The sequence below is a fragment of the Ictidomys tridecemlineatus genome, chromosome 3 (genome assembly GCF_052094955.1).
Source record: "Ictidomys tridecemlineatus isolate mIctTri1 chromosome 3, mIctTri1.hap1, whole genome shotgun sequence".
NCBI lineage: Eukaryota > Metazoa > Chordata > Mammalia > Rodentia > Sciuridae > Ictidomys > Ictidomys tridecemlineatus.
Window position 1 is genome coordinate 32,217,427 of NC_135479.1, and position 27,352 is coordinate 32,244,778.

Consider the following 27,352-nt stretch of genomic DNA (forward strand, 5'->3'; position numbering starts at 1 on the left):
AAACAACAAAGCTTATTCAGCAACACTGTTGAGCACCTGCTTCAGACCAGGCACCACTGGTGTCAGCAATTCACACTGATTCTCCTAAGGACTCTACCAGGTAGACCACAGAAAGACCTCCATCTGCCAGTGCCGGAGGTGGCCTCAGGCTTGCTTCAGGTGTTGACAGCGTAGTCATCTCTCTATACTGACCTCATTAGGCTCCTGGGTGCCGAGTACTGCAGCTCAGGCATCTGGCCTAGTCAGTACCCTGCCCACATTAGAAATCAGAGAGATCTTATTAAAAGAAAACATGAGGGCTGGGGATATAGCTCACCTGGTAGAGCGCTTGCCTCGCATGCACAAGACCCTGGGTTCAATCCCCAGCACCATTAAAAAAAAAAAAAAAAGGAAACGTGAACTTAATTGCAGTTTGCCCGAAACTGGGAAAGCAGCTACCCTGCCTCTACCTTTCCTACAGGAATGTTACAATTTATAGCCCAGAAATATACATATGCAGATTCAGCCAGGCTGTGTTAGATAGAGGTCTGTTACAATTCTGGTCTTTCTTTCTGTACTGAGAATTGAGCCCATTGGTGCTTAACCACTGAACCACACCCCTAGCCCTTTTTCATATTTTATTTAGAGACAGGGTCTCACTGAGTTGCTAAGTGCCTCACTAAGTTGCTGAGGCTGGCTTTGAACTCATAATCCTCCTGCCTCAGTTTCCCAAGCTGCTGGAATTACAGGCATGCGCCACTGAGCCCAGCACAATTCTGGTTTTTCAAACTTTGCTGGTGTCTGCTCAGGTTTTGGGGCCAGTTCCTCAGTTTTCATGCTCAGCATGAGGAGACTGACTCATTTGCTGAAAAACAATTTTACAAGAAATTGGGGAGTTGAGGCTTTTAATTTCAAAGGGGGCTCTGTTACTAAAAAAAAAAAAAAGGTGAAAATTTTGTAGATAGAAGGTCAAGGTGGTCAGCACCTAGGATCAGGGTCGGGTGAGAGGGCAGCAGTTGGATGAAGGATCCTTCAATCAGGCCAGGAGACCAGGTGGAGGCCTGATTTTCCTTTAGCCTCCCTGTCTGTACCTCTGCCTGCCAGTCCTGATGCAAGGACCCAGCCCCAGCAGCACCCCAGAACCTGCCTCCATAGTCTGCCTGTGCAGGGCTCCTCAGTGGGCCCTTTCCTTCTGCTTGCCTCTCATCACCACCGTAAGCAATCCACAGGTCAAAATTCCCAAGACATTGGCCAACAAGGCAGGGAGGGCTGCGTCTAGTAGCCAGGGTTCTGACTTGGGCTCATAGCTGTGGCCAAACCCTTGCACAACTCCATATTGCTGAATAAGTAGAAAAGCAGAGCTCACTCCGAGTGCAGAGACCCTGGGAAGAGGGTAACCTGGGCCTCAGACACCCCACCTGGCTCCAACCCAAGGCATCTGGTCTCCTGAGGACAAGGGAGGTGACCCACAGTTGAGAACCATGCTACAATCTTAAAGAGCTCTCTCCTACATTGGGATCACTGTTCTGTCTCACAAATTTGGAAACTGAGGTCCAGTGTGTGTATGGGGTGGGTGATTTACCCAAAGTCACCCAGTGGGTCAGCAAGGAACCCACTGCACTTTCAGCACCTACACAATGACTTTCCATGCAGGCCCTTGTGTCATAGGTCAGGAGCTTCTGCTGATAGCAGGAGATAAGATGGGGGGGGGAGCCTGGGCCATCAACTGGAGCTTGTGAAAGGAGTTGCCAAAGCAAGTGGCTGTGTCAAGAGCAACTGCTGAGGCTGGTGTCGTTGCTGTGGGAGGAGGGGGCAGGGAGGGCACTGGGCAGGTTGAGGTGGAACCGGAGGGCGGGAGGAGACGAGGATGACGGGAACCCTTGTGGAGTTCTGGAGTGGGTCCAAGGTCCACACTGAGTAAGGAATGGACACGTCCACCCAAAGAAGGGCCATAGGCAAGGCAGACAAAGACAGAGGTGTGAGAGGAATGGGCCCTCCGGGACAGACTGCCTAGAGTACATGTACATTTAAGCTTTGGAAGTGGGGGTTCCCCCAAAGCCACACTGCTAGTGATGGAGCCAGACTGAAACTCAGGACAGTCTGAGCCACAGCAACAAGCTACTTCTAGTCCAGCCCAGAGGAAGCCAGAGTCTAAACCTCCTGCTAAGAATAACCCAGAACTGCTGGGCGCAGAGAAAACATCTGGAGAAGCCTAAAGCCCTGCAGGTCCTCAGCTCCCTCACCCAGTATTTTACCTGTGACATTTTACTGGGACCCCAAACAGCCCCTAGAGGTATTTCAAGTTCTGCCTCAGCCATCACTGCCCCTCTCCCAGGCACCTTGGAAGGACCTGATAGGGCTGGAAAGGTGAGGGGAGGAGTCAAATCATTGATCACACATCATTCACTCACTCAACAAACATTTACTTCTGAGCACCTACTGAATTCCAGGACTTGGGCTGTGTTGGAGGGAATACAACAGTAAGGTAGACTCCAGGTGGGAGGGAGAGGAGCCCTTCCAATCAACTGGGCCAACTGTCATTTTAGGATGCAGAAATCGAGACCTGCAGAGGGAAAGTGACTCGCCCAAAGCCCCTCAGCTAGTGAGTGACGGGGCCAAGTCCAGTCCCCTTCTGAGGCACACTCCTCCTCAGTCATCCTGCAGATATGGATTAGGCAAAACCTGTGTCCCAGGCACTGCTCCAGCCCCTGGGAGAAACGCATCCCTTGACTCCTTAGGACAGGTAGAGGTGGAGCAAGTGGATAGGAAGGAGGATGTCACCAAGCTGAAAACGGCCAGGGTGGGGTGGGGTGTACCAATGTCAACCTCCCTGGAAACCAGAGGGCTCAGAGCTCCACCCAAGGGGCGGGGCTCCCGTGGCCCAGAGCTGCCCTCCCCAACCCCAGGATGGAATATAAAAGCCCCTTCCCAGTTACTTCTGGAGAAGAGCAGGAGTCAGTGAGAGGTCACCTGAGGGTCCCCCGGGCAGGAAGGGATCAAGGGACACCACCCCCACCCTGTTGAGGCTGAGAGTGTCTCTCACCCAGCTGTGGCTGGAGGTCTCACCATGGAGATGCGGCTGCTCCTGGGCCTGGCTGGGGTCCTAGCCACACTCATCCTCCCTCACCCCGGTGACGGCACTGTCTCAGGTAACAGCCCCTTGGCCAGCCAAGGAAGAGGGACAGTCTGAGGGAAGGGGAATGGCAGAGAAGCATGTGGATCTGGGGGGTCTTCTGGCTCCTTAGACCTTCAGTCCCCATCCCTTTGAACAGCCACCCCCAGGGCGGTGGAGAACTCGCTCCTTCAGGACTGCATAGCAGAGGCCAAGTTGCTGGTGGATGCTGCCTACAATCGGACCCAGAAGAGGTGGACCTGGGTCTGGGGGCTGCCTGGGCCTGGGAGGGTCAGTGGGGCAGGGTCATTCCAGCCATTCATCTCACCCAACACCCACCCCTGGGTGCCATGGGACTGCCACGGTTGGTAGAGAACTTCCCTCCCTTCGCCCTGGTCTGTCTGCTCTGTCCTGATGACTCACCCTCTGGGCTGGGGCTCTACTGGGTGGCTCTGCACCTTCTTCCAGCCCTCCCTCCTCATTTCCCGGGCAGCATCAAGCAGCGCCTTCGCAGCGGCTCTGCCAGCCCCATGGACCTCCTGTCCTACTTCAAGCAACCCATAGCAGCCACCAGGACAGTTGTTCGGGCAGCTGATTATATGCATGTGGCCCTAGGGCTATTGGAAGAGAAGTTACAACCCTGGACATCCAGACCCTTCAATGTCACTGGTACTATGTTCCCCATTGAACCCCCAGGGCCTGCACTGGGCTGGAGGTGGAAGGAAGCCAGGATTAGAAGCGGGAGTACAGCCCTGGGGAGGAGGGATGGTAAAGGGATGGAGCAGGCCAGCTCAGAAAGGAGCTAGGACTCCAGACTCAGGACTCCTCCCACTTGTCCTCCAGATGTGCTAACGGAACATCAGCTGCACCTGCTGTCCCGGGCCACTGGCTGTGCTCCTCAGGACCAGGCTGAGAAGTGCAGCAATAAGTACCGCACCATCACTGGGAGATGTAACAACAAGTGGGTGCCAGGGGCCACCTTCCCCGCTGCCTTCCTCCATGTCCCTGAACCCCACTAATCCCACCCATTCACGGCTACAGGAAGAGACCCTGGCTGGGGGCCTCCAACCAGCCCCTGGCCCGCTGGCTGCCGGCTGAGTATGAGGACAGACTGTCACTCCCCTTCGGCTGGACCCCTGGCAAGAAGCGCAATGGTTTCCTCCTCCCTCTTGTGAGTCAGGGTGGAGGGTCTGGGAGTAAATACAGGAAGTAAAACAGCCCAGAGTGAGGCAGACAGGAATCAAACTCAGAGTTTCCCGCTCACCACATGGGGGGCTTTGGACAAAAAAGATCACTTCCTGTGTTTCAGTTTCCTCATCTATAATATGGCAGAAAATGCTGCCTCAGAGAGTTAGCACAAATATTAAATAAAGTCATATAAAGACATGTCTCTTAATCTTAGCCATAACAATATTAATTGTTTCTTTTCAGAGAGACTTAGTGGCAAAGTATCTTGCTAAGCATAAAGCACTATACACCTTAATCTGGTTGAATCTATAAGTTTCATGTTTATCAATTTTCCCTTCATATGTCAATATGACAGTCTGTCATCTACCCCCTATCAATATCTTTGTAAAATTTTCTTCTATTGATCCTTCCATCTATCTAGCCAGTTCTCTCTTTTTTATTTACCCCCTTAAAACCAGTCCAACATCTGTGAGTCAGTTCTATCATCTACGGGTCTATACGTCAATCTAACAATCTACTCTATTTACCACTGTGTAAGAGTTGGTGAGTCTGAGTCACTGACCCGGCCCCTCTCCTTCTCTTTACTGCTGGGCTTCTCAGGATTTAGGCCAGAGGCCAGCGTTCTAGGAATGATGGCCACAACAGGGAAGGCTACATCTCCTGGGACACAGGAGGACAGGAGAATTCAGGGCAGAAGAGGAGGAGAAGCTGCATCAGCTCCAGCAGGGGGCGCTGCTGCCCTCACCTGAGTCTTGGGTTGGCTCCAGCACCTTGTAGATCAGCTCTCCAAGCCCCTTGCTGACCTTATTTCCCCACAGGTCCGGGCTGTCTCCAACCAGATCGTCCGCTTCCCCAATGAGAGGCTGGCCTCTGACCGGGGCCGGGCCCTCATGTTCATGCAGTGGGGCCAGTTCATTGATCATGACCTGGACTTCTCCCCTGAGTCTCCAGCCAGAATATCCTTCACTGCAGGCGTTGACTGTGAGAAGACCTGTGCCCAGCTGCCGCCATGCTTTCCCATCAAGGTACCCAGGCCCCTGTGGAGGCCTCCAACTCAGGCAGTGGATTGCAGGTGGGGATCTGAGAGGCTGAAACCCCATCCTGAAGGAGCTGGGGTATAATCCAGACCCCAAGAAACACAGCTGGGCATAGACCAGGGTGGCAGTGGGCAATCTGCCAGAAGGTCAGAGCTCTATGGAGTGACTGATTGGAGATAGGCCTCAGCCATGGGGCTGATTCCAATAGCAGAAACCTCTACTTTTGGAAGCTCTTAGGGTCTCTTGGCTCCTGTCCTTCTCTCCTCTGGGTGGTCCAAGGGCCCTGCAGCCCTGGGCACCTCCTGAGTGGGCTGGGAGCAGGGTTCTACCTTTCAAGCCAGAAGGCAAGGAAGGTGTGGGGCATAGACACGAAAGAAAGAAAGAAAGAAAGAAAGAGAGAGAGAGAGAGAGAGGGGGGGGGGAAAGAAAGAAAGAAAGAAAGAAAGAGAGAGAGAGAAAGAAGAAAAAAAAGAAAGAGAAGAATCTAGAATCCAGGGAGCAGACAGAGTCTCTGCTGGAGTGGAGGGGGACACAGTACTTCCTGCTGTCACCTCACTCCTTCCTTAAGCCCTGGTGCAGGTACCTCCTCTGCAGAGCTTTCTCAGGTCTATATCAAGCATAGCAAATGCCCCTCAGTTTGGTTACTTAGCTGTGCGTGTTTGCACGGCACTGTCAGTTTCCTGCCTCCCGCACTAGGATTTTTGTTTGTTTATTTTGGTACCAGAGTTTGAACCCAAAGGCACTTAACCAAGGAGATGCATCCCAAGCCCCTTTTATTTTTATTTTATTTTTTTTATTTTGAGACAGGGTCTTGCTAAGTTGCTTAGGGCTTCACTAAATTGCTGCGGCTGGCCTTGAACTCGTGATCTTCCTGCCTCTGCCTCTCCAGTGGCTGGGATTACAGGCATGTGCCACTGTGCCAGGCCTGTACTGAGTTTTTAGACCTTCATCGTCTCCAAAGCACCTGAAAAGAAAGGAGCTTAGGAAGTGTCTGTCCAGCTGCTGGGTATTAAAGGAGCACAGGCTGAACTGTCAGAACTAAATTCTAATCCCATCTCTCCTGCCAAATGGTTGTCACATCATCCCTCAGAGAAGCTCAGTTTCCCCACCTGCAAGAGGAAGCTCTAAATAATTTCAAAAGCCTCAAGCGTTCCTAATCTTTTGTGACTGTGATAAAAATTTTGTTAAGCACACTCCAGCTGAAGCAGCGGGAGTCTGAGGGAGTCAGAGGGAATCAAGGAGGGCTTCCTGGAGGGAGGAGTTTCGAGCAAGGTTTCCAGGGAGGTGGTGACCAAGAGGAGCGAGCCGGTGTGACTGACTTCTCTTCCATCTCAGATCCCACCCAATGATCCCCGCATCACGAACCAGCGTGACTGCATCCCCTTCTTCCGCTCGGCACCCTCATGCCCCCAAAACAGGAACAAAGTTCGCAACCAGATCAATGCGCTCACCTCCTTTGTGGACGCCAGCATGGTGTATGGCAGCGAGGTCTCCCTGGCCCTTCGGCTCCGCAACCGGACCAACTACCTAGGGCTGATGGCGGTCAACCAGCGCTTCCAAGACAACGGCAGGGCCCTGCTGCCCTTCGACAACCTGCAAGACGACCCCTGCCTCCTTACCAATCGCTCTGCACGCATCCCTTGCTTCCTGGCAGGTTGGACTTGGGGGAAGATGATGTCTTGGGAAGTCGTGGTGGGAAGTGGGTTAGGGGACTTGGATGGGGACCTCAGTGTTCACACCATAGGCATATATCTGAGCATGGTCATCAGTCAGTCAGTCAGTTGGAAGGAGTCCCTTAGCCAATCCCTGTGTGTATCCAGAGCTCCCTGATTGACTTTCCAGAGTTGAAGGACTCACTCTCTATACGCATCACAACCTATTCCCAGGCAGCTCCACTGGCTCTAAGAAGGGTTCCCCTTATTTTGATCCAATATCTAGACCTGTTGCTCTTTGTCTTGCTTCTGGAACCTCAGAGAAGAGCCCCTTTACTTACCTGAAAGGACCTGTTACTTACACATAGATATTTTTCTTTTCTAGGCTAAATTTTCTTAGTTCCCCACCCACCCATTCACTTATTAGACACTGTGGCCTGGTCCTTCCTCTGGATGCATACTTTGAACTCTCCTCCAAGTCTTTGCCCCCATGTGTGTGGTTGTAATGATCATGGAATCGTTTCCAGTTATTCAAGATATTCCAGTGGGCCATCCCTAAACCTCACAGCAGCTCTGAAACACAGAAATTATCACCCTCATGTTACAGATGAGAAGCTGAGAGTTAGGGAGGAGAAGCAAAGAGTTTCCAATGGCAGCGCCCCCACAGGTAAAGCCAGTATAGTTCCCATGTCTCTGCCGTCTCCTATGGCCCACTGCTTGCCTCAAGGCCAGTGGCTCCAGCTCGCCTTGTAAGAATTGTACATTCAGTGTGTACATTCATGAGAAGTCTTTGTTACTCTAACAAGACTTTTGCTACAAGGCTTTGTTTGAAGGTAGCAGATGACTGAATTTACTTGCTCTGGTCTGGGTAGGGCTCTGCTCAACTCTCCCTTTCTTTCTCTTTCCCTCTGACCTCCTGGGGAGAGCAACATGTAACCAAGTCCAAAGATGGGAAAAGATACAGCCCTTGGTAGAGCATATGCAGATAGCTGCAGATAGACAGGCATGCAGTCCCAAAGTCAAGGTTCCAAGAGTCCTCAAGATCTCCCACCATAGCTGTCCTGGGCTATGAATCTGGTCAGTTTGTACATAGAATCATTAGGCAAAGGTCTCTCCATTTGAGAACCAAGTAGCTGCTTTGTGCTCCTTGCCTGGCCCTAACCTTTCCAGCCACTTAGGGACCCAAGACCCCACTCTGCTCCCCCTCCTGGGCTGTAGTTTTGGGAGGAGGATGGTTGTCAGTGAGGAGTCTCATGGCAAATCAAGGAAGATGGAGTGAGGGCAGAGCTAGGCTCACTCCATCTCCCCAGACCCCAGACCTCCATCTACCCTTGCACAAAGACTCTCTCTGGGCAGGGCTTTGGCAACTCTGAACTTGGGTTTTTCAAGGTGATTCTCGATCAACTGAAACCCCCAAACTGGCGTCCATGCACACCCTCTTTGTGCGAGAGCACAACCGGCTGGCCACCGAACTGAGACGCCTCAATCCTCGCTGGAGTGGAGACAAGCTGTATAATGAGGCTCGGAAGATTGTGGGGGCCATGGTCCAGGTAGGGGACCCTGAGTCCCAGCATCCCCCAGAAAACAACCTGGCCTGAGGCGCAATCTGAGGGAGTGGCTTCCACCTTTCTCAGCACATGCTTGGGGATGTGCCTTGATGGGAGTAGGGGGTGTGGGTGGGGTGTGGGGAGGGTGGGTCTGGGTGACTGGGGTTGGGAGGTACCTCTACCATGGGTTCTGCTGCTACTTAGTTATGACCTTGTCCATGACACTCAACCTCTCTGTCCTTCAGTATCTCACCTATCAATGGGAAATTAACATTGCCAAATTTGACATGATAATCATAATGACTTGCTATGTCTGAGCAACCCTTTGAAGGCATGAGTCCATCTGAAGGCCAGATGTAGACTGGGCAGCCACTCAGGACACATTCTTTGTATGTCTTCTCTGCCAGATCATCACCTACAGGGATTTTCTGCCCTTAGTTCTGGGAAAGGCCCGGGCCAGAAGAACCCTGGGGTCCTACAGAGGGTATTGCTCCAACGTGGACCCACGCGTGGCCAATGTCTTCACCTTGGCCTTCCGCTTTGGCCACACCATGCTGCAGCCCTTCATGTTCCGCTTGGACAGCCAATACCGGGCCTCAGCACCCAACTCCCGTGTTCCACTAAGCTCCGCATTCTTTGCCAGCTGGAGAATTGTGCATGAGGGTGAGGCTTTCCTAGGGCAAAGCAAGAGAGGGTGGGAAGCACTCCTTCCCCCAGGTGGGTCCAGCTGACTGCCAGGAGGCTAGGCTGTGTCGAAGGCTGCTGCTAATGTCTCCCCAGGACTGTGGAGAAAAGGCAGGGCCAGCAAGACCCTCAAGCATGGACCTCCCAGGCCCTGAGGGATGAGGGGATTGAGACCTATGTTAGCCTGGCACGTTGTGGACCTGCAAGGAGCTCACCATCCCTCTTTTAAGAAGTGGGTTAATCCCTCCCAGCTCCAGCTCCCTCCTGTCCACCCACAGAGGTTCTAACAAACATTAGAAAATATGCAACTGGCTTGTGCAGCTCTAGCTAGCTTGGCATCAGGGGCTTCTCAGAGGTTGGTCCAATCAGTGCTGCTCTCACTCCCTGCCACCAGGTGGCATTGACCCCATTCTCCGAGGCCTCATGGCTACTCCAGCAAAGCTGAACCGTCAAGATTCTATGCTGGTGGATGAGCTCCGGGACCGACTGTTTAGGCAAGTGAGAAGGATTGGGCTGGACCTGGCGGCTCTCAACATGCAACGCAGCCGAGACCACGGCCTTCCAGGTAAGGGAATGCCTGTCTCTCCTCACAGGCTTCACTCAGGTGTGGGCTGCTCAGGGGGTTCAGAGAAGACCCGGGAGCCTCTTTCTGACAGGAACTGTCTACAGGATGTGCAGGGGTGCAGAGCACCCAAGGCTGAGGCTGATGTACCAAAGCACCCCTGGGAGCCTTTGAAAGCCATCCTGCCAAGTCCTCCCCATATGCTGTAGGGCCTCCAGCTTTGGGTTCACCACAGGACAAGGATTTGAGTGCAGGAGCTGGAAAAAAGGAGATAAGGACTTTCCAAGTAGAGAAAAGTGGTAGATATAAAAGGCAGAGGACTGCTTCAATCGCCACCTCTCTGGAAAGTTCCAAGGAGAAAGGCTACAATTCCAAGGCTATGGAAACTGGCTCCTTGTTCCGGTGGGGTAAAAGTCAAAGAGCCTAGAGGCAAGGAACAAATGGAATAAAATTAAGGCCGCATTAGTTGTTTGATAAAAGACTATACCAGGAAAAAAGAAAGAATAAGCACTTTCTTATATAACTTATTTAGTCCCCCTAATGACCTTGAAAAGCAGCTATAACTGCCACATTATAGAGGAGAAAATAAGCTCAGAGACAGCTAGGTATTTATCCAAGGTAATACAAGTAAGAAGTAATAAAAATTTGAAATTAAATTTCAAATGTCCCCCCTTCTTCCCACTGTCAACCCCATTCAACTCCTTTGGGGAGGCCTTCAGCCACTGCCTTGCCCCTCCCTCCTTCCCTGTCTCCTACCTCCTGTATAGATAGAACCTGAAGCCCCATCACCCCAGCAGATCTTTCATTATGCATAAAGGAGTCAGGGAACTTGCTACTGTCTACTGCACTCACCACATCAGGCACTCAGTATTTCTTACCTCCTTAAACTTGGGTGCTCCTGACAACTAAGGAGCTGTGGGCGCCCCCTGCTGGAGGCCTGAGATTGCTAGCCACATAAACTGTCTCAGTGACTTTCTGTTCCCCTCTGATACTGGTTCCTTTCATGACATCTCAGAAATATTACCTAGATGGCAGCTCTTGCAGTCTCCTCCCAAGTCCAACACCAAATTTGGAATTGAATGATCTTGATAGTGAAGGGGCTTTGGACAGGTCATGATTGCTTGATTTTAAATGACTGGATATAATTAACACACCATAAAAGCACCTCACAGTTTTGGGGGCTCCCAAGAAATATTCAAGCAACAGTGCTGAGTAATGATAAACACTGTACAGTTGTCCTTTGTTTGGCTGGGGAACAGTGTTTGTGAGTTGTAGTTCAACTGATGATATGGAGCTGGGTGTTTCTTCAGGTCATGGCAAAGTTACCTCTCAACTTGATTGTCCACAGCATATCACATAGCTTGATCCCAGTGTAGGATCCTGATAGCTGAGAAATCAATGTCACTAGTTTCTGGAAGGTTCTTACATAAAACCCTTTTTAAGAATCAATTGAGATATAATTAACACCATAAAATTCACCCATATAAGGTACATAATTCAGGGATTTTAGTATGTTGAGTTGTTCAGCCACCACCATGATCTAACATCATGACATTTTTATCACCCTCAAAATGGCTACTCAGTGTGAGGTCCTTTTCTGAGTAGGTGAATTTTATCCACGCTTTTCATTTGGTTTGTTCACTCATTTATTTGCTCATTCATTCATTCATTCTACAAACATGAGTTTTTTTATGTTTTGGGTACTGTACCTAACTAATGTACATCCACCCAATAATATCATTAAATGTCAGATTTGCGGTTGTTTTTGATTACAACAGCTCTTTACATTTAGACACATCCCTCAGTCTGATGCTTACAAAGCCCTGCTGTCCACTTGCATTTTAAATTAAAGACAGTGATCTGGTGTTTGAACCACCATGGATCTTCTTGTTTGGCCCAATATTGACTGACCATAGCTGTCTCTGGAGAACTCGTGGGGAAAAAGGTTAATGGGAGATGAACACAGCTGAGGCCAATTCTCTCCTCTCCCACACAGGTTACAATGCTTGGAGGCGCTTCTGTGGGCTCTCCCAGCCCCGGAACCTGGCACAGTTAGGCCGGGTGCTGAAAAACAATGATTTGGCAAGGAAATTTCTAAATTTGTACGGGACGCCCGACAACATTGACATCTGGATCGGGGCCATTGCAGAGCCTCTTTTGCCAGGGGCCCGAGTGGGGCCTCTTCTGGCTTGTCTTTTTGAGAACCAGTTCAGAAGAGCCCGAGATGGAGACAGGTAAGCGATGCACACTACAAGACATCAGCACCAGAGGCAGAGCAGAAAAACATTAGAATTCCATGACTAAACAACAGAGGAAAGGGGCTTCTTTTTAGCTGCATTTCACTCAAGTTCACGAGATCTAAGACTTTGAGGCTCCTCCCTACAAAGCTGGGTCCAAGGAACAGAGACCCTGACCTAGCAAGGCTGACATTGCCTAAGTCTCTCCTTAATCCTAGGAGAGACTTGTCAGCCTCACTGTCCTGGGTAGCAGATCCCAGAGACTTAGTGGAAAGGAGCAAAATCTGGTTTCCTTGCAATAAGCTATGGCTTAATAGCCAACTCCAAATTTGGATGTGGCATCTGCCCGGGTTCATATCCAGCCCTGGCCACATAAGTTACTGTGAACTTAATACTGGGTAATTTATTTAATCATTGAGTATGTTTCTTCATTTATAAAACTTGCAGAAAGTTGTGAGAAGTGCAGGAAATGCTGTATATAAAATACCCAGCACAGACAGGTGCTCATTCTCCCATATCTCTTGGCCTCCTGGTAGGTTCTGGTGGCAGAAATGGGGTGTTTTCACCAAGAGACAGCGCAGGGCCCTGAGCCGGATTTCCTTACCTCGAATTATATGTGACAACACCGGTATCACCACCGTTTCGAGGGACATCTTCAGGGCCAACATCTACCCCAAGGGCTTTGTGAGCTGCAGACAAATCCCCAAGTTGAACCTCTCAGCCTGGCGAGGCAAATGAGGCTTCTGCAGGTAAGGGGAGGTCTGGGAAGGGTGAGGCCCTCATGTCCATCCCTGGATGGATAGCTGAGTTCTTTCAGGCCTTTAAGCACAGATAACAAAACTTGTCATTGGGACAGGGGACTTTTTCCTAGTGGCTTCCCAATGTGCTAGTTTCTGCACTGATGGTCAGTCTCAGAGCGTAGGACTTTGGGGGTTAATTATGAAGTGTCCTCAGCTTGGTCACTAATGCCCTAAAATGGCACATTCCAGGATGCCCAGTAAACTCCTCACTTATTCAATTCTGCTGTTTCCACAGGAGTTTATGACAAGCCCCCAAACCTCGGAGACAAGGGGAAGGGGACAATCATGATTCTTTCCACCCTGGAGCAACTATTTCCTGCTGGTGCTTTTGATGGCTACAGCTCAGAGCTGGCTTCATTGGCTGGGAGTGAGTTGGTGTTCTTAGTGGTGGTAATGCACTGACTCACCTTGGGAGCCTCTTAAGTATTATGAATCAGTGCCACAAGCTAGGACTTGTGGGTCAAGACAGGAGGCCCTGAGGTCCTGGCAAGAGTCAGCTGGAGGGTTCCAGAGTTTTCTTCTGTTTTCCACCACTACCACCATGGCTTGGAGACCACACAGTCGCAGCATCTAGCCACCCCACAATCCCCTGTGTGCTACAGGCTCTTCTCTGCTTCAACCAATAAAACTGCTGAGGGCAGGGGCTGCTGTCTCTGTGTTGGGCTGGGGAGGGTGAGGACTCAGTCCTAAGCTTTGCCCAGATGTTGAAGAGGAACACTCCTAAGATGCAAGCTGGCACTCATCTTGAAGTCACTCCTAGAGGCTGAATTAAGAGAGCTGAAAGAAACACTATGGATCAGGGAAAGAAGGGAAAGGGGAAGGGTGGAGGCATTAGGGCGCCAACATTACAAATAGCTCAATCAGGCTGGCAACCTGAGCAGAGAAATAGCCACAGAACTTCAGTCAATATAAATAGTTTTTATGTGCAAAAACCATAATAATAGATACCACCCATCTAGTAGAAAGGATTGGGAACTGCCTTCAGCCTTCATTTATTCCATAAATAAGTCATATCCTAAACTCAGCAAGCCCCAAGCAGTAGAATGAAGCTGCCCTGAAACTCACCAGCCAGGGATTTGAGATCTCTCTTACCCTCCTCCTTTCTGGAAAGAAAGAAGCCTTCATTTTTAAATGCTGTGAAACCAGAGATCTCTGCAACCCTCTGCTAGTGAGACTATGTGACAAGCCAGAAAAGAGGCTGTGTCAAGGTTAGGTTATGGGGTCAATCCAAACCAGTTTCTGACCAAAAAGCCTGCCTTGTTGTGATGTCCATTTTTGGAGCTAAAATATAAAGAGGGGGCCACATAGGGCTCCTGCTTTCTTTCTACATGGCAGGAAGAGGACCCTGATGAAGACTAGGCAGAGGGGCCAGCCTCGGAATTTCCAGGCTCTTCCAGTTCTTGGCAGGCCAATGTGGTCTCTTTTAAGAAAGATGAAGAGACAGGAGAATGCCAGCCTCACATATCCCTTGTCTTGTCCTCTTGTGCCAGAGGCCACAGCAGCAGTGAGCTAGGTGACCAAGGTTTCTGAGGGGCTCACAAGGTCCTGGGGGAGGCTTTCTCGGGCCTCCTGCATGCGGCGCCGGGCTCGATGGAAGGCCTCTGCAAGGAAAGGAGATGTTGCATATAGTGAGGTGTGGGAAGGAACGGGGCCCCTCTGACTCTAGGTGGCAGCTGGGGAGGGAGGAACCTACCCAACACATTGTGAATGGAACTTTGCTGGCTGAATCCTTCCAGACGGTCCAACACACTCCGCATTCTTTTCCTGAGGGAGCTCGACTCCATGAAGGCCCTGCAGGGAAGCCCATCATATGGCCACATTGCTCTCCAGCCTTCAGGGATGAGGTGCCCGAGGCAGAGGTCCAGGGTCACTTACCTGGACTGCTGCAGACAGTGCAAGCGGAAGGTAACAGTGCCTGTGGTCTCTGTGCGGAGTCCAAAGCGGCTCAGGCGCTCCCCCTGGGGCACATAGTAGAAACAGCATCAGTTTCAGTAGACTGTAGACTCTGAGAGCCTTGCTAACCTCACTGCCATTCTTATCCTCATTCTTGGGGAGAGCAGCTGTTGGGAAACCTCATTCCATCATTCAGACCCCGCCCCCCATTCACATACTGCAAGGCTAGCACCATGCTCCTAACTGTAACTCAGGGAGTATTACAACCTTATTGAGAATAGCAGGTTACATGTCTCTTTTGACTCCTTATCACATCTGATCACTGAGTCCTTCAGTAAGAGGAGGAAGAAGGGGCCAGATCTTCCGACAGTGACCAGAGGAAATCTCTAAGAGACCTGCTAGGATGGCAGTGTACATATCTGTACCTCATTCAAAATGTGGCCACGATTTCCAGTTTAAGCCACGGGAAGAAGGGTCAAAGTAATAGTGAAGTGATGAACAACTAAGAGAGTGACCTTAACCCAGACCCTACCTTCTACAGAATAGAAATAGGAACACAACTTCCCAACATAAAGTCTCCCTGAGGCAAGTCACCTTGAAGGTTCCTGGTATCCGCACATAGGACAGGTCCTCTAGCTCCAGAGAACCACCGATGAAGAATCTCCTCAGCTCAGCCACAGGGCCAAGGTCCATAGGCCTCCAAGTGGAGACTCTCAGGGTGTGTGAGCCTGGGCAAGGGAAGAGAATGGGGCCAGATCTGTGAAGGGCATGTGGCCCTTCAATGGCTCCCCAGCAATGACACAGGCCTTGATGCTGCTCACACTCCTGGTCAATGACAACCTGTCCTTTGATGTATGATATCACAGTGGTTAACAGCATGTTCTTGGAAACCAATCAGACAGAAATTCAAATCCTAGCTCTGTAGATGCTCACCTGTGTGGACAGGACAAGTTTTTTAACCTTCCTGAGCCTTTTCTCCTCATTCAGTATAATGGAAATAATGTCAACACCTACACCTTACTGAGTGGTTGGGAGAATGAGAAGCATTTAGCATGATGTCTGGCACTCATTAACCATGGTTTTTATTTGAAAAACAAATGCTGAGTCATTAGCTAAACAAACGCCAAGAGCCCACCTACCACACAGCTTCTCCCTAGAGGCTGTAAATCCAACCAGAGGAGCCCAGAGCACATAACAGAGACCACCAGATTGCTCGGTCCCAGGAAAGCTAGCTCTAATTTCACTTAGCTGTCTCTAATGGAAGGGGAAGAAATTCCTCAAAGGAACAAGGACTCTTTCAGATTAGATACTTCTGATTCCTAATTATTCTTACTTCTCACCAGTAGCATTCAAACCGTTTGGGAATGTTAGACTTGTTCTCAGGACCTGGGGCATATGGGCCATCTAAAGGGCAGGGACAAGAGGTTACCTGGGGTGGCAGGCAGCATCGCAGCCCCATAGCCTTCCACACGGTACCGCTGCCAGAAGTCCAGTGAGAGGACCTCACAGTAGAGCACAGGCCACTCTGGGAGTGCATCTGGGAACAAGCAAGGGAAGCGTCCAGGTCATAGGCCCTCACCAAGAGAGCACAGGCCTGGAGAACCAAGATCCAGGATCAGTTGCTGAGCTACTCACCAGCAGATTCATCCTCATGGAGGAAGAGGGCTTCAAATGTGAATGGGTAGGAGAAGTAAGCCACCTTGTCCTAAAAAAGAGTGTCATAGGGTATGCAAGGCCTCACTTGGAATATGTTCTCCCTGTGGCTAATGACAAGGTTACCTTTGCATACAAAAAAGAAAAATTATCACCCCAGTGGGAAATAAGAGGCTAAGAGGCAAAGGGACAGCCAAACAAAGCCTCTGCCATTTTCAAAAAGACCAAGAGAGGCCAGGCAGCCCCTGCACAGTCCACACAGAAGGGTGAGGCCTAACTTCAGACTTCTCCTCAGTGTTGTTGGCTTGAAATAGCTTCAAATGTCACCTCAGAAGCAAACCGTTTTTCCCTTCCATATACCCTCCTTCATCCTCCATACCAATCCCAGGGACTTGGTGGCACAGGTCTGTGTGACTCCTGAGAGCTGCTGGACTGCTGGGCTTGACCAGTCTGAAAGCCAAAGACCAGACACAGTAAGCTCACCTAGGAGGAGAGCAAGCCCTTCAGAAAAAAGAAAGTAGCTGCTTTACTCATTCACTTATTCATGTGATAAATCACCCATTACCATTTGCTGAGTGCCTGCTATGTGCTAATGTATCCTGGGACTGTCCCCCTGACCAGATAGAAAAGAGCCTCTCTCTCATGAAGCAACACTCCAGTGTGCATGTGGGGGAAGAGCAGACCAGACATAACAGACTATCAGGTGGTGATGAGCACTACACTACAAATAAAAGGCACAGGGTGACTTGGAGGCCTATTTAGAGTGGGGGTGAGAAAAGGCCTCAGAAGAGACAGGATGAGACTTAAACTCTAGAGAAACCATCCAAGCGAAGACATAGCCCAAAGTTTCAGACAAAGGAAATGGTCCTGAAAAGGCCTACTGTGGAATGAAGTTGGCAATGTTTAAGAAAGGGAAGAATAACTGGACTGTTATAGGGGAGAGATAAGCAGGAACCAGCTCTTTCAGGGTATGAGGACTGGGTTTATGCTGAGTGAGTGAGGAAGCTGCTTGGTTTTTCTACTTAAATGAGACACAGGTTGTTTGCATTTTTAAAAGCTCAGTGTGGCCACGGTGTATGTGGCAAAGGAACTGCAAAGGGGAGCAAGAGAGGAAGCAAGAGGATAAGTCAGGAAAGATGCATTGACTAGGCGAGAGATGGCAGTGTGTGTGAAGAGTGTTACAGCTAGCCTCAGCAACTTAGGGAGGCCTTCAACGACTTAGCAAGACTGTCTCAAAATAAAAAAGAGCCAAGGATGTAGCTTAATTGTAAAGCACTCCTGGGTGCAAACCCTAGTACCAAACAAAGAAAAGTGAGCTATGTCAAATTCTTCAGGGAGGTTAAGGAAGGGGAAAGTCACCACTGGATTTGGCAATATAGAAGTGATCCATGAACTTGAATGAAGAGTGGGGAAAGAAGCCTGATTGAATGCCTCTAGAACTGTCAGACTGGGTACAGAAGGAGAGACTTAGGAAAATCACTTACTAGTAGTTGGCAATTCCACAAAGAAGTGCACGTAGAGATTGTCATACTCGTAGCCTTGGGCGGAAACTAAGAGAGAAAAGAGGAAATTGTTTCAGCTTATTGTGCTACCACCCTCAGCCCTCAGCACTCAGAGGCCTGTAAGTTCTGAAAGCAGACCTTCAGAGGGCCAGGAACCCTCTGTATGTCCAGGAAAGACCCATCAAGTTTCCCAAGTACTGCAGACATCATAAGGTGTGAGGTAGCCCAGGGTGGCACAGATAACCCACCCCTCCAATGGACTCTTGCCCAAGCATCAAATGATCTCACTTACCCACCTCTCCATTTACAAAGAGCCGGAGGGCACCTGGGGCGGTCTAAGGTGGAGAAAAGAGGGAAAAGTTACCAAGATAAGCAATAGCAGCAATAGGAAGCAGAAACCCTTTAGATGGATGAGGTCAAGAAATTGAGTTTTCTTTTTCAATTAGTTGTGTATCTGTCTTGTTGAACTTTCTTTAACAGTACTCAAGGGTGCTCTACCATTGAGCTACAACCCAGCACTCCCTGTTTATTTGATGGTTATTTTTTTTCTTTTCTTTCTTTCTTTTTTTTTTTTGAGACAGGGTCTTGCTTAGTTGCCCAGGCTGGCTTCAAACTTGCCCCAAATCATTGGGATTATAGGCATGCACCACTACAATCAGCTCTGTCTTACCTAACTCTTTAACAAGGATATCTGTTGCTTGCACAATATGAAAATAATACAAGTAAATTTTTATGGGGGTGGGGAGAGAACAATGAATAGTTCTCCTTGTTCCCAAATCTAGTAGTGGAACAACACTCCAGTGTGCATGTGGGGGGACAGCAGTGTTGCTCCTGGGTTGAGGAAGGCATACAAAGACTCTAGAATAACCTCTCCAAGCTGTTTTCTTTTGTTTTTTAAGAGCCAAAATATTTGAAACGCCTTTTCTCTTTATGGGGAAGTTTGGAAAAATATCACATGAAGAGTGAAGAAGACATTTTTGCATACTAATATTTATTTTTAAAATTAACTATAAATAATACATGAATGTGTTACCACTGATAAAAACCCCAACCCACCTGAATTTGTAGAATTAAAAAGTAACAATCCCTGACATATTCTTCTCACCACCCAATACCCATCTGCCACCTCCCAACCTCATCTCATCCCAGAGAAAGTCACTCTCAGCCCATATGCACCCTTTCAGACCTTATTAAAAAGGCATTAACGGTTCTGGGTCAATGTTTTCAAACACCTAATAAGGACTACACCCTCTCTGCTGCTCTTTTGGCCTTCTTTTATAATGCATAGCATATTTTTGAGACCTTCAAGAGAGGTACTATTACTATCCACAGTCAGACAGTCCTTACAAAATTGTAGGAAGCCATGCTACCCACCGTCTCAAAGTCAGTGCCCACGAGGCTGCTGAGATATTCCTTGTGTCGGCCATAAAGCTAAGGGAAAAAACCAAACCACACTTCAAGATGCAGCTCAAAGCAAACCAGGGTTCCCTTCTGAATGGAAGGGAGAAAAGAAACAATAATGGGCAAGGCAGCGAGAGCCTCAGGGCCAAGCATCCCAGCCACTGACACTTTTTAAAAGTGTTCACCTGTTCACCTCAAAGGGCTGTGGTAAGGCTTAACTGATGCATGTGAAGTGCCTGGCACAGGACATGATAAATACTCAAATAAATGCCACTGTTATTCTTACTATATTATGATAAGATCAAAAGTTCTGTCTGATATGTCCGCTTCCAGGTCAGAAGAGGGCTGTGAAGGGCAAGGCTCTTCCCAAACAACTGCTGACATCCCCTCAGAGGCAGCCTCATCTCCCAGACACAGGGACTTGGAATGAACTGGCTCTTACATCCTTGAACACGCGCTGTTCTCGCTCCTCCTCCTCTGGCTGTGCAAGGGAGGACACGTTGTGGATCGTATACTTCCATAACTCCTGCTTCTCCCCATCTGTCTCGATTCTGTAAGGTCAAGACCACAAAAGGAATAGGAAAGGTAGCAGAATACAACAATTACTAATTGGGCATTATGTAAAATTGTGGATGTATAACCGACGTGATTCTGCAAACTGCATTTGGGGTAAAATTGGGAGTTCATAACCCACTTCAATCTAATGTATGAAATATGATATGTCAAGAGCTTTGTAATGTTGTGAACAACCAATTAAAAAAATAAAAAATTAAAAAAAAAAAAAGACCACAAAAGGACCACCTCTGATGATAGAGATAAGGTACCCTCCAGATCCAGCCCAGGGATGAGCTGTCATAGGCCATACCCCTCATGTCAATTCATGATGATGAAAGTGGCCTTAGTGATGACTAGGAGAGGAGTACAAAGTGGCAGAGCAGAAAGGGCCTCACACTAGATTAGAGAGGTTCTGAGCCTATTTCCATCTCAAAGTCACAGTGAAATCCTAAAGCACAACATCATTGGCACCCAGTCCTCTCACCTAGAAAACAGACAGGTTGGCCCAGGTAGTTTATAACTTGTGGTTCTGTTACATCAGCTAGAGATAAGCAAATTCAGCCCGGCCTGACTGAGTTTACGCCTCCATGTTCTGGTCGGTCTGTTTATATTCAGCAGTGTGGAGAATCATTTTCAGGTCACTATGCTAATGAAAAGATCCCTTTCAAGCTAGTTGCACATTTTCTGACAATTTCCTAATGGCCTATTACCCACAACAAAATGTGAACCATTGTTTGGGAATTTGAAAGCTGGAACATATGTAGGACTTTCTGGGAATCTCCTCAACTCGGGGCAAGAAGGGAAGCCAGGGAAGGAATGCCAGACTTCACAACCCCTTCCTCCCTCCCCTCACCTGTAGGGTCCTTTGAGGCCAGTGAAGTCAGGTTTTACTGTGATCACACCATTGCTGTCCACTTTCAGGGTACAGAGGACATGTTCATAGGTCTTATAGCCAAGCCTAGAAACCAGGAAATCAACATCAAGGTTCAGGATCACAGGGCCTCCTCCAGGGAAACAAGAGAAGAAATGAGCCCTCTGCAGGGAGAGGACAGAGGATATAATGAGGAGTAGTGTGGTAAAAGACTTTCTTCTGAGTATACACACACACACACACACAAAGAAGATCCTCCCTCCCATATCCGCCAGGTGACCGTTACAGGAAAGGATGGTTAGTGACAGAAGGGGTAGGGACCTGAGCTGGCAGTGAGAACTTGACTTACTTTCCATAGGGTCCCAGATCCGCCATGATGTACATTGTTTGAAGAGGGGTGTTAATGACATGGTTGTTCTTGACAAACTCTTCTGAGGGTTCCCAGGTGACCATGCGTGACTTGAAGATGCCACCTTCCCTGGGAGGGACCACAGAAAGGGTCACTTCCATGGCACCTCCCCCCCTGAAAAGCCTGAAGGGGAACCTAGGGGAGCACACCCCGGTTGGAGGTGCATAGCAGAATGGGAAGCTCCAGTGGATGGAAATACTGAGAACATTGGCACAGGAGGACAGCGAGGAGCCCTGCAGCCACCCCCCCAACACACAAACTCGCACTCACATCCCTCGCTTATCCTGCCGTCGCCGCCTGACATTTGCCATTCGCTCAACCAAAAATGACGGCACCTCGCTGGCTGCAGTGGTCATTTTCTGACAGTGCTGGGAAAAGAGAGTAGCCCTGTGAAAGCCATCTGATCAGGGCCACGTGGGGCCAGGCACCTGAAGGGAAGTCTTTCTTCTAAAACCTCCTCCAGGACCTGAATGTAACAGGCACAGCCACCTCAGTTATACACAATAATGAACAGGAGAGAGGCACGGACAACCCAAAGAAGACTCCTATCATGTCTTTGTCCTTGAATTTTACAATGAGTTATTTATGCTAATATTAAAATTGGTTTGCATTCTCTGAGCACACGCCAATAAAAAGTTAGATTAGTTTCTATGGTATACACTGAAATTAAGTAGATGGCTGGGAAAATGCCAAATGGGATACAAATGTTTTGTGGAAAATCCTCTCATGGGTAACTGAGTACCAATCATATTTTTATTTGCTTTTCCAAAACAGACAACCCAAATTTTACATGCCCCAAACTCATAGAATTCCTGAAAAAAGCATGTTAATCTTTCAAAAACTTTCACTTAGACAAAAAAAAAAAGGAAAGAAATCAGAAAATAGAGGATCTAGTTTCAATGATTTTAAAATCTCTCTGACAAGACAAAACAGAACATATACAAAGAAGAAATGTAAAATAGGTCTACAGGGTATGTTGTAACAGACAAAATGATGACAAGCCATTCCCTATGGCACATTAAATTCCTCTTCAAATGCATACCCTCAGAGTTTGGGCTGAAATTCATCTAGACATTTCTAGACCTCACAGACTGTCTTATTAGTTTGCACACTGTCTGATTCCCCAGGCCCTGTAGCAGGTAGAGAGGGGAACAGCAGCCACATAGCAGCCTCATAACTTGCAGTCTGTGTTCATTCCAGTTCAGCCTGGCTGCCAGAAGCTCATAGAAGTTGCTAGACAGGCTATTGGATTTTCCCTTACTTACCAGGCTTCTGCTTTAATAAACAGAACTGGTAAGGCCACGAAACTAGAGAAGACAAAGAAGGAAGTTATGACACCTGAATAAAGAACAATACCTCCTCCAAGTTGGTGTATCTGTCAGAGTCAGTATAGGTAAAAATTCGTTGGTTCTTCCTGCCACCAGAATTCTCCAGCTTCAGAATTTCTTGACGGTACTGATAATCCAAAGGACTCTGACAAGCTGCTTCATTTTGGTACAGATCCACTTCAAACTGAGGTCACCATAAGGAAACAGATCTGCTGAGAATACTTCAAACTTTTGTTCCTATAACTGTTTCATCAAATCATTATTACAGAGTTGATACTATTTGACATACCATAATCAACTCTTATTTATTTAAATGATGGAGGGCAGGGAATAAAAGAATGTTAGAAGCCAGAAGGAGCTATAGTGATGGTCTAATCCAACTCTGTTAGAGATGGCATACAGCTCAGAGGTAAGAAGTACCTTACCCAGGATCATAAATCTGAGTAATGGTAGTTAGTACAATCAGTCAACATAAACACAACAGGGGAAAGTATAAATCATTACAGTTTTTCTGGAAATCAGATGGCAATATGTGTCACCAGGCAGGTAGATATAGAATGAGCAGATGAGTGACAATGGCTCACCTGGCTGAAGAGCTTCTCCTGCCATCCAATCACAATCTCTTCTTCTTCATCTTCATCTGGGCGGTGTCCACCTCCAAAGACAACAGAGTTAAATGTTTGAGCCAAACCAGCACTTCTTGCTCTTGAAGTTGATTATAAATAAAGTCCATATTCTTGTATTTGCTATAAAACCAGTTGGAGTTCAGTAATTTGTAAAGCATTTGATCTAAACAAAGGCTAGAGAGGTTGTGGATGGACTCCAAAGAGTATGAGTAGAAGCTAAGATTAGAATCTGGAGTCTTAATTACTCTAATCTGAATAAAAGGTCTTGTTTTATAGAAGATACTTTATCTAATTCAGTGTCAGGAAATGAAATTTAGATATATGCCGAAGAGCAGTCCTTCCTTAGTCCTAACTGTCTGCATTTGCTAGATAAGAACCCTACCCTTTTCCTGAAGCCATATCTAGAATCACACTGTCATTTAGGAGACAAGCATCAGGAGAGGACAGGGAAGGCAAGCAAATGATTTTTTAAAGAACCAAATCTAAAACACTCCTGGATGAGTTTGCCTTTTTCAGAGACACATGTTTCACAACACATCAGCTTATACTTCTTCCCAGAAACACTTCTAAATAGAAACAACAAGAGCAGAAAGACTAATGACCTCATGTAAGCACTTTGCCCTCTCTTCCTCACTCTTTTGGCTTCTTGGATAAGGAAAATCAAAAGAACACTTCAAATAGGTCACCATAAGGAAACAGATCTACTGAGAATACTTAATCTTTTGTTCCCGTAGCTGCTAATCACATAACTTCTCTAGTGCTGATATTATTTGACATGCTTTCATAACCAACTCTCAGGGAATCCAAGAATGCTAGAGCTAGAAGGAGCTGAACGTTCAAATGCATGTTTTTCAAGTAGTCTTCAATTTTAAAATTGTTCTTAAAAGTGCTTATGTGTATATTTAGAATCTGAAGCACAGTTTCTCTTAGACAAAAAAAAAAAAAAAAAAAGTCCCGATGGTATTCAGGTTGCCAGAGAAATTTACAAGGTATCAAAAGTATAGTGTTTGTGATTTCACTACATTGACCACAATTTGGATCAGTATCTTGATGAGAGGAATCGTATCTTAATCAATTTTCATACACAATACAACATAGTCATTAAGATTGCCTGGGTTTGTTTTAAGAGGTAACTCTACTGTCCCAGACACTTTCCCAGACCCCCAAAAGGTGGCATCACCACGATAACACCCACTGGCAGTTGGATGAGGCCTAAAAGTGCCTAAGTCTATGATGTCCTTCCCAGACTGGGTAGCAGGCTGGTAATGAAGAAAGTTGCTTGATGTGATTCTTTGCAGATGAACTCTGTCAAGGAAAAAGAAGCCCAAAATTTGTATTACAAGACATTCAACCAGAAGATGAACACAGCGAGGATCAGGAAACAAAACTGAGGAGGTGGAGTTGCAAAGGCGTGCAGATTGCAGACAACTCAGAGGGTGGGGAGCGGGGCACTACCGGGAAGTTAGGATGAGAGAGCTTTGGGGACGACAAAGATTTGAAAGGACCTGTGAAGGCTGTGAGCGGAGAAGGGTCCGGGTAGTGCGAGTTGTGCAAAGATCGAGAAGCAACTGATTAGGACTGTAGGCAGAAGTGGGCCTCAGAACAAGGAAAAGTCTAGGCTCGAATTATTTGAAGGCCTAAAAGCATGCAACCCCGGGGCTAGGGTGTAACTACCGGAGGCGCAAGTTGCATACGGGGTCCCGGGAGCGATACACTGCCTCCCCAGTGTCGGTATTCCAGACGGCCTCCGCCATGACCGCCGCAACGATGCCGGAAAGCGCGCCTGGTCCAGTTCTCCTAGCAACCGAGACGCTGGGTCGGAGGTGGAGGAGCTGCGCGCGCAACCCGCTGCTCCCGCCGCTGCACTGCTCCTGGCGCTGCAGCCCAGGCGGAGCGTTCTGCCACGTTCTAGAGCGCTTATTCCCGGGGTTCTGCGGCCCAAGACAGGACTGGAGGCGCTGTTCAGTTGAGAACATAGGCACCACCACCAGCCCGCTTCATATATATGGGGAAATGGTGACGGGGACCAGACCCGGGAGATCTTCGCGGTCCTCTTTTCCCACTATACCACACTGCCTTCCACTGAATGCATAAAAACTTTGGCCTGAAAATCGGTGGACGTGACTGAAAGAATGGACTCATTCTTCTTAAAGGAGTCAGAAGATTAGGTCACTTACGCAGACACGAAAATATATTTTTTGGAAGGAAAAAGAATGTGTCAGATTTATTAATCATTGTGTTAGTACTCACTGAACCAAGGAAGTTGACGGTAAAAAAAAAAAAGAAAGAAAGAAAACCAGCAGTAATGAAGGAAAAGGTGTTTCTATGAACTGGTTCTTCTCCTGGGTGTATTTGTTCTGAGCTATTAAGCCAATTTAGATACTACACTGGCCCCTTGAAATACCAACAAAGTGCTATTTAGAAGTCGCGGTTTTTTGGTGTATCAATCAAATACAACATAAGTCTGGCTCTCCAGCACTGTGGGGATGTCAACAGCTGTAAACCTTTGACATCTGTTACTCCCTAACAGAGTAAGCAATTGTCCCCTAAATTCAGGAATCTCATGCCAGTTTGATTATATGGCTTTAGAAGCCCTGAGTGCCTCAAGATTTTTATTTTAATTTTAATTTTTTTAAATTATACATGGACACAATGTCTGTATTCTGTTTATTTCTATTTGGTGCTGAGGATGGAATCTAGTGCCTCACACATTCAAGGCAAACACTCTGCCACTGAAACACAGCCACAGCCCCCTTGGGATTTTTATGCTTTCTCTTTGCTTACTGATTCTATAAATTGGGATTCTTAAAATTGAGGTCCATAAGTGGGATCTTTTCTAGCATTCTGTATGGGGCATTTTCTGGAAAAAGTTCATTGTTTTTATCAGATTCTAGAAAGAGTTTATACCCTGATATCAAGAATGGCCTGATTCTCCACCAGTCTCATTTCCAACATCTCATTGAAAGGCATAGTTTTAGATCACACAGCATAATGGCCAAACTTTCTGTGACATCAGTGGTAGCCCTTCTACAACCTCTTCCCAACCAGGATGGTTCAGAGTTGACATTTATTGTATTCTCTCTAAAATAACACATTATTTGGAGAAATTTTTTAGTTTAAGAAACATTTGCATAAACCACCATAAAGGCTAAATATTATTATCTCCATTTCACATCTGTTAGGGTTTTGATATGAGGCATGTCTCAATCTCTCAAAAGCTCCCATATTAATGCAATTGTGTTCAGATGTGAAATGATTAGATTATAAGATGATTAGATTGTGACCTAAGCAGTGGATTAATCCATTTCATAGAATAATAATTTGAAAGGACCACTGCACTGGGTTGTACCTGTAGGCAGATGGAGCATGACTGGAGGATGGAGGTCACTGGAGGCCTATCTTAGTGTTGATCTATCTTGTCTCTAGCTCCTCCTCCTGTCAGTCTGCTTCCCAGCTGCCATTAACTGAGTGGCTTTGCTCCCCTGTGCCCTTTCTCCATGATGTTCTGCCTCTTTTGGGGTCCAGAGCAATGGAATCAGCTCAACATGGACTGAACCCTCTGAAACTATAAGCCCCAAATAAACTTTTCCTCCTCTAAGTTGTTCTTGTTGGGTATTTTGATCACAATGCCAAAAAAAAAAAAAAAGAAAGAAAGAAAAGAAAACTGACTTGCACAACATATTTGTAAATCAAGACACCAATTGAATTGCTTATGGTCAAATGACTAGGAAGCATAGAGCCTGAATTTATATTCCAAATGTTTTGACAATAGAGTGCTCCTGAGGAATGGGCTAATTGTAAGAAAAGAACCAAATGAAGGAAACAGAGAGGAGCTTAATAGTAACACCGGTTTATTTGGTACAAACCTGCAGAGGGAGGCCTAGCAGAGACTGAGACCCCCCCTTCTACTTACAGCCTGGGGAAGTCACAGAGGAGTGAAGGAGTGGGGGCATTTTTGTGGTTAGGCTGTTGCTAGGAGGTTGTCAAGGAAGGGTCCTTGTGGTTGTCACCTCCATTCTTTGAGGTGGTCACTGATCCATGTCGAACCAGGTATTTTCAGGATTCCAGTCCCAGACAACAATTTCCTTTCTTTGATGATGGAGTATTGTCTGGAGTTTAGGTCAGGCAGAGTCACAGTGACCATGAGGTGGCTCTTATTTTAAGATGGAGGATATGTTTCAAAAGGGCATTTCCTGGGTCAAGTTCTTTCTGACTGTAATGGTACACTTAACAACAAGAATTAATCTTAAAATAATTATGCTGAATGGAACAAGACAAATGGGTACATATATGATTTTATTGACCTGAAATTCTAG

General features: G+C 47.5%; 2 protein-coding genes across 3 annotated transcripts; one reads left to right on the top strand and one right to left on the bottom strand.

The window, feature by feature from the left end:
- The first annotated feature begins 2,901 nt into the window (after positions 1 to 2,901).
- On the top strand, positions 2,902 to 13,438 carry Epx (eosinophil peroxidase). The gene is made up of 13 exons (XM_005321589.5): positions 2,902 to 3,128; positions 3,252 to 3,345; positions 3,585 to 3,760; positions 3,935 to 4,052; positions 4,133 to 4,262; positions 5,098 to 5,304; positions 6,652 to 6,970; positions 8,358 to 8,518; positions 8,923 to 9,178; positions 9,594 to 9,764; positions 11,758 to 11,995; positions 12,535 to 12,747; positions 13,034 to 13,438. The coding sequence occupies exons 1-12, from the start codon at positions 3,047 to 3,049 to the stop codon at positions 12,734 to 12,736; spliced, it is 2,154 nt and encodes a 717-aa protein (XP_005321646.2). The 5' UTR covers positions 2,902 to 3,046; the 3' UTR covers positions 12,737 to 12,747; positions 13,034 to 13,438.
- A 258-nt stretch (positions 13,439 to 13,696) lies between these two features.
- Positions 13,697 to 24,870, bottom strand: Mks1 (MKS transition zone complex subunit 1). Of its 2 annotated transcripts, XM_005321588.4 has the most exons (18): positions 24,711 to 24,870; positions 24,232 to 24,341; positions 22,995 to 23,065; positions 22,439 to 22,594; positions 21,353 to 21,450; positions 21,023 to 21,151; positions 20,656 to 20,760; positions 19,690 to 19,798; positions 19,221 to 19,277; positions 18,139 to 18,181; positions 17,829 to 17,894; positions 16,724 to 16,794; positions 16,327 to 16,396; positions 16,121 to 16,228; positions 15,286 to 15,419; positions 14,674 to 14,756; positions 14,492 to 14,589; positions 13,697 to 14,399 (listed from the first exon to the last, which is right to left on the bottom strand). In XM_005321588.4, exons 1-18 carry the CDS (start codon positions 24,788 to 24,790, stop codon positions 14,308 to 14,310), a joined length of 1,680 nt encoding a protein of 559 aa, XP_005321645.1. In that variant the 5' UTR covers positions 24,791 to 24,870; the 3' UTR covers positions 13,697 to 14,307. The 2 variants fall into 2 exon arrangements, with proteins under 2 accessions (XP_005321645.1, XP_077898430.1); XM_078042304.1 differs by lacking the exon at positions 14,674 to 14,756.
- Between the last annotated feature and the right edge of the window lie 2,482 nt (positions 24,871 to 27,352).